Here is a 12,127-nt window from a genome sequence, read left to right as displayed (position 1 = left end):
ATTGCAGTGGAATATGACCAGCATCACAGCCGAAAGGTGGGAGTAGACCAGGCTGCCCCCCTCCCCCCCCCCCCCCCCCCTTTTCATTGTGCTGATTTCTCTGCAGGTCTGATCCGTGCGCATGTTGACCAGACTCTGCTCAAAGGTTGTTGCCTGATTGAGTCTAAACTCATCTTCCACCAGATCAACAGAGGCTCCCTCTGGAATAACGCAGGGAAAGCGTGCCATGAAAAAGTTGAGGGATGAGAACTTGGCAGTCTGCCTGTTGGCAATGCCAGCGACCACTGCATGCTGGAGGAGCACATCTCCAAATGGAAATTTCAGCAACATGTAGTCTACTGCAGAAGAAAATACGTTTCTGACATCTGGACATCTGCATAGAAGGCTTCCTATGGAGGTGCGGGTGTCCTGGCCAATGGACAGCTCCTTGTCAGGAAGCTGGTTTTGTCTCTCCAGGTAGAGTGTAGGCTTGACACCACTACTCATTTCTGCATCTCTAAAGTTGACAGCAAAATTTTAATGCACGGCTCCTCTTGTTGCAGAATCAGATTTCCGACATAAAAAAATTACTATGGCTCTCTGTAAAAAGTACGCATAGATTTTTGATACCGGATCTGTGAGAAATTTTAGGACTTTCTCAGGATTTGTAAAATCTTTTGGTCCTTTTTCTTTCTTTTCTACCTTTTGTTCTGCCACTTTGTCCACGATATCCCTTTGCTTGAACAGATACTGAGAGTCAAGTCGAAGGTTTTGCCAGTAGGTCCACATTTGATGGAGGATGGCGTGACTTTGCTTCCAGAGGAGCCCGGTGGGGGCTCGGGGGAGCCCGGTGGGGGCTACGTAGAGAGTCAGCTGGGGGCTTGAGCCGTGGCATTGGCAATGTGGTGGTGGAGGAGGAAAACCTCTTGGGCTGCCTAGCAGAGGGCTCAAGTGAGGAAGAGGATGTGGCTGTTGTGGTGGAGCTTGGGGGCACAGTGGTCTTTCTCCGATACCTCATCAGCAAAGAACACAGAGGATCCCATTGCTGCAGAAAGCGGTTGATACACTGGCCAAGGGGCAACCATCTTGTAGATACCAGCTTCATAATCTTCCTGACATCAGTGTCACACAGGATCTGTAGGTCACGCAGAGAAGACTTTCTCTTGCTACTCTTGTCGAGATAGTAAAAGATGGTTTACGAGAAAGTCTTCAGTATTAACACTGAGCTGCCTTGATGCCCTCTCTGCAGCTATGTGTATCAAATGGCAGGCACAACCAATCAAGTACACATTTTCATTTTGGGTCTTCACAAATTCTGCCACCCCTTTTCCCAGACCTTGTATGACAGCAGCATTATCCACTGCAAAACTCACACAATTGGACCACGGAATGCTCCTCTTCTTCATTTCAGTGTCAATTATGTCAAATTCAGCTCTTCCTGTAGACTCTCTCGATTCACATAGCTTAAGCAATAACACTACTTCCTTGCCGATACATGCATCAAAGAGCCGTACTAAAATCGGATACATTTTGACATCCTCCATGTCAGTACTGCCAACGGTAGCCAGGCTGAAAGGACACCTCTTCATTGCCTCTGTGATTCCTTGCTCATCATCAAGGGCCAGTCTTTTGATGTTTGCAGTCTTCGTCCTGGCACAGCCATACTGCTTTGTGATGTCACCGTCGAGAAACATCTTTTGAAAAAGTGGCCCTGCATGGTCTGCCACAGCCAATGGCAGGTTGTGTTCAACAATATACACTACCGTTCAAAAGTTTGGGGACACTTAGAAATGTCCTTGTTTTCCATGAAAACATACATGAAATGCATTGCAGAATGAATAGGAAATATAGTGAAGATGTTGACAAGGTTATAAATAATGATTTTTAATTGAAATAATAATTGTGTCCTTCAAACTTTGCCTTGGTCCAAAAAATCCTCCATTTGCAGCAATTACAGCCTAGCAGACCTTTGGCATTCTTGTATTCAATTTGTTGAGGTAATCTGAAGAGATTTCACCCATGCTTCCTGAAGCACCTCCCACAAGTTGGATTGGCTTGATGGGCACATCTTACAGTTTTCAGCTGTGCTAACCTAATTGCAAAAGGGGTTTCTAATGATCAATTAGCCCTTTAAAATGATAAACATGGATTAGCTAACACAACGTGCCATTGGAACACAGGAGTGATGGTTGCTGATAATGGGCCTCTTTACGCCTATGTAGATACTCCATAAAAAACCTGCCGTTTCCAGCAACAAAAGTCATTTACAACATTAACAATGTCTACATTGAATTTCTGATCAATTTTATGTTATTTTAATGGACAAAAAAAGGGCTTTTCTTTCAAAAACAAGGACATTTCTAAGTGACCCCAAACTTTTGAAAGGCAGTGTATGTAGTAAAGAGTTTCAGCCCGGATGGGTTTCAGATCACTGGCTTGGTGGAAAAAAGTTGTTATAGCTGGGGTTGATGCTGTAGCTGCCAGTAGCTTTGATGCTTTTTCCCATCCACATGACATTTACAATCTATAAGTGAAAGAGGAACCACCTTGTACAATAAATTGGGGGGGGATAACATGGCTGTTGTATTTTTTTCAAATTTTCATGATCCATTTATTCAAGTCATTAAGTAATATGGGTCACTTAAAGGCAATAGTAATATATCTTAGGATCAAATAATTTAGCATCCTTATATGTAAGCACTTACCTGAGCTTCCTTGATGATTGATCATACTTGCACAAAAAGCATGATATGGTAGCTCGGATTGTGTCAAGCATGACCACTTCTCCTGGTATCGAGGAAGGAACGTCTGAGGCGCGTGTACTCTGCTTTTTTGGGTTCGGGGTTACTGCTGCTGCTCTGTCTGTTTCTCTCAGTCTCCTCACTCTCATCGCTTTACTGACTGGCTGCAGTAACAATTATTAGCCAAATTAGATGCTCATTTTGTTATTGCATGGAACCTATGCATACTTGTTTTTCATGAGCACATGTGCTTAGACAAACATTATGGATCACACCTGGTTCAGTCCTCTGAAAAGGTACTTACAAAATTCATACTGATAAGTACAGAACATAAAAAAATAAACGTGTTTTGTGGAATTAGCACAGATTGTCTGTATGTTTATTCCATTACATGTACAGTGTAGAATGGAGATAATTATTTATAAAATGTTTTTCTTAGCACATGCCCCCAAGTTTAGTCCCTATAGTAGAGGAACGCTTGTCACCTCTCAAACAGGGCCAATCACTATGGCCAGCTCACAAGTATTGGGGCGGCAGGTAGCCTAGTGGTTAGAGTGTTGGACTAGTAACCGAAAGGTTGCTAGATTGAATCCCCGAGGTGACAAGGTAAAAATCTGTCGTTCTGCCCCTGAACAAGGCAGTTAACCCACTGTTCCTATTCAGTATGCTACCACAAAGGGAATCTGAACGCTGTTCGCTAGAAGAGTCCACTGTTTCAGTCTATGTAAAATCCTATTGTATTTCTTTGCAGTGCATACATCATTTTAGATTTTGGATAAAATCTCAAATCTATTGCCAAGGTATTTTAGAAGAATTGCCTCAATGCTTTTTGTGACGTGGATCATAATTACAGTCTATCAGGTTGTGTGATGCTCGTAATATTACATGGAAAATACAACTAAATGGGACGCAGAATTAAATGTATATTACACTCGCACAAATGCGACGTTATTTTTCGTATTTGCATTTAATTTCACCTCACTAGCAAATGCGAGTGAACTGCTGGCACTTTAGAGCCCACTGAATGTCCATCTTCTGTTCTCTAACGTTAGCTTGAAATAATTAGTGTTTACCTTTCCACAACACACGGAGTCAAAAAGGGAGTTGTCCATGTGTTTACGTACAGCTGACAGAAAGCGAACTCTGCATCACAACAAACAGGAGGGGCAGAGGGGTAGTTATGTCCAATAATGATGTATTCATCTCCATGTCCGTTGACAAACTCTGTACATGTCTGTGTGTTGCAGCTCGAGAATCGGGATGTTCGATTTACTCTATATTTTTTTATTTAAAAAAAAAAATATATATATATATATATATAAAAGCAGGCCCTATTCATTTCTGCGTAATTTTTACTCGGATCTCGTACCTGGACAGAGAATTACGTTATTGGTACGCAAAATGTGTGGATGTTGGCAGGTCTGTATATCTGGCCAGGTGATCATAAAGTAGTGCCAAGCTGTAGTAGGGTCTATATCTGGCCAGGTGATCATAAAGTAGTGCCAAGCTGTAGTAGGGTCTATATCTGGCCAGGTGATCATAAAGTAGTGCCAAGCTGTAGTAGGGTCTATATCTGGCCAGGTGATCATAAAGTAGTGCCAAGCTGTAGTAGGGTCTATATCTGGCCAGGTGATCATAAAGTAGTGCCAAGCTGTAGTAGGGTCTATATCTGGCCAGGTGATCATAAAGTAGTGCCAAGCTGTAGTAGGGTGTATATCTGGCCAGGTGATCATAAAGTAGTGCCAAGCTGTAGTAGGGTCTATATCTGGCCAGGTGATCATAAAGTAGTGCCAAGCTGTAGTAGGGTCTATATCTGGCCAGGTGAACATAAAGTAGTGCCAAGCTGTAGTAGGGTCTATATCTGGCCAGGTGATCATAAAGTAGTGCCAAGCTGTAGTAGGGTCTATATCTGGCCAGGTGAGCAGTAATGTAAAGGTGTAGGATCTTTACCTGGGCAGCGTATGTGATGGCCTCCAGCTGCAGAGCAGATAGCCAGCCGCGGTCAATGGTCTCCTCCGGTATGGACATTCTGTACCACACGTTGGGAGGATTCACACTGGACAGGGAGCTTGTCTCCACAACCGGGTCAGGGTGACGCAGCCCGATCCGCACTGGAACAAGCAACATGATCAGTCAACCAACTGATCAATGAAACCTTCATTTTGAATCAACTCCTCTGCTCCCCCAAAACAAAGTGACTCAGTGTGAACCTCTGCATGGGCTCCAACTATCTTTCATCAGTCAATAGCTTCAGTAAAGGTGAAAGGAAACTAAATAGTTGGGAGTACTCAGAGTAAAGCTTACATTTCATGGGCATGTACTCGGCGTATGTCTCAGCATGACCCAACTCTTCATCCTCCTCTTCCTCAGCCTCCTCCTCCTCTTTCATTCCTGGGAGTTTCTATAAAAACATTACACTGACTATAAAGCGGACTGAAGTATTTCAAAGAAACTCGGGTTCTGTCATTCAACATGGAACGGGTAGAGATTTTATTAGGACTATCACGTCTGCCTTTTGGCTAAGAGTCAGTGATTGGACGATGCCACAAACTCACTAGTGTAGGTGAGAAGCTCCGCACTTTAACGTCGTCGTTCACCCAGATCCGAGCGGCGTCTTTACCTGACACCTCCTTTATACCGTTGTTCAGTTCCGCTGTGAGAACAGAAAGAATAGAGGAATCATTAGTGTAAAAACAGACACCAACTGACCAAGTCCATTATAAACAAAGACATTCACACACTTAGGCATGATTCACTTGAACTGAACAGCCCATGTGCAAGGTCACTTCTTAAGTCACCTCACTGCTTCTTAAGTCTAAACCAACCTTAAATAAAGTGGGTGTGAACTGTGGAATTGCCATACAGGTGTGAAAACTGGACCCTTTTACAACAACCCTTTCCTTTCCCATCCCGTGATACATAACACTAGATTCTGAGAGGATTCCTGATCATCTTGTCCATACTTGGTTTATGCATCATCTTTGTCGAGACCAATATTATCTCTGCGAGAATGAGAGCATTGAACATAGACATGTTTGGTACACATTAATGATCCTGTGAGTTAAGTTAATACTCTGTACAGTGAAGGGCTTTGACATGGCTGTTACATCCTGGTCAGCCTTTTCCAAACTAAACTTAAAGAGCAAAATAGATAGACATGGGAATGGCATGAATGGATTGCAAAATAACATGGGCAGAAAACGTCTTTGGCTACATGACATCATTCTCGACCGCCTCTTCTAACCGAAGATCTGCACCTTTAAATAAGCACAGATTCAGCCCTTCAATGGCTTCCATCCCTTGACAAGGTCACCTCTGATCTTAGAGAATGGTTTGGAATAGGTGAGACCCATATGGTAGTGACATCAAGTGTTCTTGTTTTCTCAAAAAGCAAAAGGCTGGGAAAAGAAAAGCCATTTTTGGAGCCATTGGAACGCAGTCAGGGTTCAATTAGTACTGTGACTCACTGGTGCCTGTGGCTATTGCTGTGGCGACCGGCTGGGCGATGTCTTGCGGCGGCTTGAGCCTCATGAGTTCCACCAGACTACTACCCTTCAGACCACCTGTCCTCAACAGGTCCTTCAGCTGGATCTGACACACAGAGGGAAAGATATATGTTATAACACGGAAGGCTCTTTATCTAAAGTTCAGTAGTCCCTACATTTAAAAAAAATATTTTGCAAGAGGCAGCACAGGAAGTGAAGAACCTCTCAGCCCTCATGAACTCTACCAAATCAGAGAGCACACACACATTTGTATATTTTTCATTTTCAGCAGCATTTTTGTCCAAGGGCAAAAGCATTTCCTCCACTGACCTGTTCTGTGCTGGAAGAAACCACTGTGGAGACTGCGGAGGGGAGAGCCGTGGAGGAGGTGAGTGTGGAAGTGGACCCCCGCAGGGCTGAGGGAGTGGTATGGACTACCTTGGTGACTGTGATGGTATGTCTGGCCGTGCCTCCAGTTGAGGGCTTGGTCACAACGATTGTTCCCAGCGATGGCAACTGATTCAGTTGATTTAAGACAAATGTGGTGGTTGAGGGTTGAGGCTTGTGCTGGTGGACCAGTGAGCAGAGTAAAGAGACAGGGGAAGAGGGTGAGATGTTACCACACAGAAATTATACTATAGTACAACACTAGACAATTAGAGTCATTACACAATTTGTAAATAGGTCAAATAGTTTTTAATTGAAGGTCTATGTTCTCGAAATGTGTAGACAACGCACACATATTCTGGGTCCTTTTTAAATGGGAACAAACATGCGAAAACATTCTCAACCGGAAAGCAAACTTGCTGGGCAAGTTTAGGCAGTGGCTGGCTTCTCCATTTCAAAACCCTGGTTACCAGTTGACTGAATAGGTTTCTTAGTAACAGCACACTGTAAACAATATTTAGTTGAATAGAGGTCCTACCCTGATTGTGCCTGTAGGATTGGGTGGAGCTGTGACTCCCGTTGGCTCCATCCCCGAGTCAACACCCAGGGCACTGATGGAGATGGACTGGAGAGAAACAAAACTCACATCAGCACCAGAGAATACTACACATCTAAAGCAGCGCCCAGGCTGTCCTTTAGTTAGGTATTCATGCAGATCAGAGGAAAAGCTACTACTGAGATGCTAGGAGGAGGCCACTATAACCTATTGAGATAATAACTATATAGTGCTTTTCATTCAGAAGAACTAGAAGTAGAGGTGGCACAATTACTGTGTAACCAACAGTTATGGATGAAGATGGATGAAGATCCATGAAAATAAAATAAGCTTGTCAAATGGTTATAACGGTGCCAGTGGTCATTTGGCTGATCAATGACCATCACAGCTCTAGCTAAAAGCCACTTTGGACTACTGGGAAGATGCCTCCCTCAGTTTCACCTACCTGTGGGGTGGGAGAGGGCATTGCAGCATCCTGAGGGTCAAAGTCAAACAGGTCGTTAGGGCAGATGCCGCTCTCGCTCAGGGCTGCTAGGAGCAAATCCTGTCCAGGATCCATCATCTGCAAACAGCAACAAATTAGTGAGTGACATCATCAGCAGGGGACAGGTAGGGCAACGCCTCTATCCACTGCTAGTGATCTAACCAAAACAACTGTCTTTAGTTTAGACTTTTGTACATTGGGCTCTCTGACATCTTGGATTTAACAGTTTACTGTCTGTAGCACACCCTGCTACAACACACTATTTCACACAGGGAAATAGAAGCATAACAGCTCAAAGAAAATAATTCAAACTACACTGACTAAAGGTTGGGAGTTTTTAATCAACAACTTTCATAAATAATTAGCAACAGATATTTCTCAGACAGACATTAGGACCATCTAATGCACAGCACCATGTGGCAGAGGTGATCACTGACTGTGTTAACCTTATTTATCTAACAGTTAATCAAACCATCAGACCAGAGAACTTCACTCAGCTACCTAGTGACTAGCTGTGCACTAATAAAGTACAGTGTTGGTTGTTGCTGTAGATGTTTGTTGGTCATTAAAAAAATGATGCCATCCAGATGAGAGAACGAGCGTCTTGACTGGCATGTGGCACCTGCCAGAATGCTGCAATGATGTTTGTAAATGTTGGACAGTTTCCAAAAACAACTCGGTCAAGGTAGACCGCAAGAATATTCGGTGTGTACACACTTAAATGCAATGTGTAGATCCAGGAGTATGATCTTGAGAACTTGCCTGGTTACAAAGTGACTCAGACCCCGGCACGTGTTTGCACTGACCGACTCCCTAGTCTCAACTTCCTGGTGTGACGTGGTTGCTCGCTAAAGTCAAATCGAACAACGTGTTCTAAACAGCTTATTAGGCAAAGACAGTCAAATTATGAATGGGCCAACTAGGAAACCACACACCCTCTAAAAAAAAGTGAACTGCATTACAATATTCGTAGACTAATTGTCTGGCAATATTAGCTAACTAACGTTAGTTAACTAGCTAGCGTGCTTCCAACCAAATTGACCATTAATAACAGTTAACGTTATAGTAACTGTCCACATAATTTATAAGTCAAGTTACTAACGTATCAACCAACATCGATTTGCAACTGTATCTGTGGGAAACATTTGTCTGCATGCAACATAACTAACGTTAGCTTGGCTGTTAGCAAGCTTGCTGGATAAGCTAGTTAGCTGGCTAACCCCTATGAATTTAACTACTCAGCAAATCAATGTAACGTTACTAAAAGACAACCCCATATAACGCATTCGCTAGCATTATTAGCCATAGCTGATGCATCTACAATAACAATAAATAGTTCGCTAGCTGCTACTAGTAATATTACAATAGTATTTAGCTAGTTACCCAAAGTTAGTTAACTCAAGTTACCCTAGTTAGCTAGCTAATATAAAACTAAGATGTTTTGGTGTTATGTTCAGTCACACAGTTACTAACGTTAGCTAGCTACTGTACAGTAAGTTAGACGCTAACAGCTAAAGGTAACTGCCATGAATTGAAAGAGGACACCAAAATACAATTTCACGAAAGCAACATGTCACAGCCTCACTTTGAACACTTTTACTGTGATCCTCGGGAAATCCTCAACCATTTTCAGACATTTGTGCCTGGTAACAACACTCACTTATCAGTGAACGGGCGTTCCGTTAATCGCTGCCTTAACGGGGGATATTACCCTCTTCGCTCCTCTGTTTTCTAACCACCTTCCGCCATCTTTACCAAACAGCCAGTCGCGCGTTGGTCACGTGACGTTTAACCGGAGCGCTGGAATTTTCAGTCGAGAATTCTTTCTGCTCCGTCGATAAAAAAGTATTTCCAAATGGCCACGGGGCGTCCGTTGGCGATCACCAATCGATAAAGAAAATAATGTTGGCATTTCAAGCATAATTTTAAAACCTTACAGAGTCCAGAAACAGAGCGCTAAAACCGTATCACGTGACCACGTGAGGTCTTAGAAGGAAGTGACGTATAGCACACGTTTTGCAACATATGTAATTTAGAACCCCCATGTTGGTAAGGTCCTCTAAATAAATAAATAACTCAGGGCAAAACGTTATCCGGTCTTTATTAGAGGTCTGTGTGTCATGATTTCAAATCATAAAGTCAATTCAAATGTCTACTCCTCTGTTCTATATGTTTTTATATTGCATAAATCAATAGTAACCCAGTCTAGACCAGAGAGAGAGAGAGAGAGAGAGAGAGAGAGAGAGAGAGAGAGAGAGAGAGAGAGAGAGAGAGAGAGAGAGAGAGAGAGAGAGAGAGAGAGAGAGAGAGAGAGAGAGAGAGAGAGAGAGACAGAGAGAGAGACAGAGACGAAGAGACAGAGATAGAGACAGAGACAGAGAGATCCTAAAGCAGCAGCACAAAGCAAGGAAAATCTCCCTGGAAAGTACAAACCTTAAGAGGAACCAGACTCAGATGGGGACCCCTCTGGCTTTTCAATTCATGCTCTTACTAGCAGCAATAATAAAAATATAAATATATATGATTCATAATAAAATAACATTTTACACAATCATTAAATGTAATACCTTTTAAGTAAAAAATATTGTAAAAGATTTTTAAAAAGGCTGTGTGAAAAGTTTGCTTACAAACAAAACATGAAAACAAAATACACTGCTCAAAAAAATAAAGGGAACACTTAAACAACACAATATATAACTCCAAGTCAATCACACTTCTGTGAAATCAAACTGTCCACTTAGGAAGCAACACTGATTGACAATAAATTTCACATGCTGTTGTGCAAATGGAATAGACAACAGGTGGAAATTATAGGCAATTAGCAAGACACCCCCAATAAAGGACTGGTTTTGCAGGTGGGGACCACAGACCACTTTTCAGTTCCTATGCTTCCTGGCTGATGTTTTGGTCACTTTTGAATGCTGGCGGTGCTTTCACTCTAGTGGTAGCATGAGACGGAGTCTACAACCCACACAAGTGGATCAGGTAGTGCAGCTCATCCAGGATTGCACATCAATGCGAGCTGTGGCAAGAAGGTTTGCTGTGTCTGTCAGCGTAGTGTCCAGAGCATGGAGGCGCTACCAGGAGACAGGCCAGTACACCAGGAGACGTGGAGGAGGCCGTAGGAGAGCACCAACCCAGCAGCAGGACCGCTACCTCTGCCTTTGTGCAAGGAGGAGCAGGAGAAGCACTGCCAGAGCCCTGCAAAATGACCTCCAGCAGGCCACAAATGTGCATGTGTCTGCTCAAACGGTCAGAAACAGACTCCATGAGGGTGGTATGAGGGCTCGACGTCCACAGGTGAGGGTTGTGCTTACAGCCCAACACCGTGCAGGACGTTTGGCATTTGCCAGAGAACACCAAGATTGGCAAATTTTCCACTGGCGCCCTGTGCTCTTCACAGAAGAAAGCAGGTTCACACTGAGCACGTGACAGAGTCTGGAGATGCCGTGGAGAACGTTCTGCTGCCTGCAACATCCTCCAGCATGACCGGTTTGGCGGTGGGTCAGTCATGGTGTGGGGTGGCATTTCTTTGGGGGGCCGCACAGCCCTCCATGTGCTCGCCAGAGGTAGCCTGACTGCCATTATGTACCGAGATGAGATCCTCAGACCCCTTGTCAGACCATATGCTGGTGCGGTTGGCCCTGGGTTCCTCCTAATGCAAGACAATGCTAGACCTCATGTGGCTGGAGTGTGTCAGCAGTTCCTGCAAGAGGAAGGCATTGATGCTATGGACTGGCCTGCCCGTTCCCCAGACCTGAATCCAATTGAGCACATCTGGGACATCATGTCTCGCTCCATCCACCAACGCCACGTTGAACCACAGACTGTCCAGGAGTTGGCGGATGCTTTAGTCCAGGTCTGGGAGGAGATCCCTCAGGAGACCATCCGCCACCTCATCAGGAGCATGCCCAGGCGTTGTAGGGAGGTCATACAGGCACGTGGAGGCCACACACACTACTGAGCCTCATTTTGACTTGTTTTAAGGACATTACATCATTTACATTTACATTTAAGTCATTTAGCAGACGCTCTTATCCAGAGCGACTTACAAATTGGTGGATTCACCTTATGATATCCAGTGGAACAACCACTTTACAATAGTGCATCTAAATCTTTTAAGAGGGGGGGGGGGGGGGTTAGAAGGATTACTTTATCCTATGCCAGGTATTCCTTAAAGAGGTGGGGTTTCAGGTGTCTCCGGAAGGTGGTGATTGACTCCGCTGTCCTGGCGTCGTGAGGGAGCTTGTTCCACCATTGGGGTGCCAGAGCAGCGAACAGTTTTGACTGGGCTGAGCGGGAACTGTGCTTCCTCAGAGGTAGGGAGGCGAGCAGGCCAGAGGTGGATGAACGCAGTGCCCTTGTTTGGGTGTAGGGCCTGATCAGAGCCTGAAGGTACGGAGGTGCCATTCCCCTCACAGCTCTGTAGGCAAGCACCATGGTCTTGTAGTGGATGCGAGCTTCAACAGGAAGCCAGTGGAGAGAGCGGAGGAGC

The 12,127-nt window shown here is 44.2% G+C and overlaps 1 protein-coding gene across 3 annotated transcripts in view; it reads right to left on the bottom strand.

Annotated features, from left to right (window-relative positions):
* The window catches only part of LOC106568305 (protein strawberry notch homolog 1), a 32,320-nt gene extending 22,708 nt beyond the window's left edge, over positions 1-9,612 (bottom strand). For 2 of the 3 annotated variants that reach the window (XM_014138519.3, XM_014138520.3), the window contains exons 1-8: positions 9,218-9,612; positions 7,594-7,710; positions 7,131-7,217; positions 6,536-6,772; positions 6,188-6,311; positions 5,276-5,373; positions 5,025-5,121; positions 4,671-4,831 (exon numbers count right to left, since the gene is read on the bottom strand). In XM_014138519.3, the coding sequence (XP_013993994.1) occupies positions 4,671-4,831; positions 5,025-5,121; positions 5,276-5,373; positions 6,188-6,311; positions 6,536-6,772; positions 7,131-7,217; positions 7,594-7,710; positions 9,218-9,259 (963 nt within the window). In that variant the 5' untranslated portion in view covers positions 9,260-9,612. The remainder of the gene's footprint in view (positions 1-4,670; positions 4,832-5,024; positions 5,122-5,275; positions 5,374-6,187; positions 6,312-6,535; positions 6,773-7,130; positions 7,218-7,593; positions 7,711-9,217) is intronic. The other variant, XM_014138521.3, reaches the window with a different exon arrangement.
* Positions 9,613-12,127: the final 2,515 nt, after the last annotated feature.

The sequence above is a fragment of the Salmo salar genome, chromosome 13 (assembly GCF_965601325.2).
Source record: "Salmo salar chromosome 13, fSalSal1, whole genome shotgun sequence".
Lineage (NCBI taxonomy): Eukaryota > Metazoa > Chordata > Actinopteri > Salmoniformes > Salmonidae > Salmo > Salmo salar.
The sequence above is the reverse complement of the archived record's forward strand: the minus strand, read 5'-3'. Positions and strand labels throughout refer to the sequence as shown.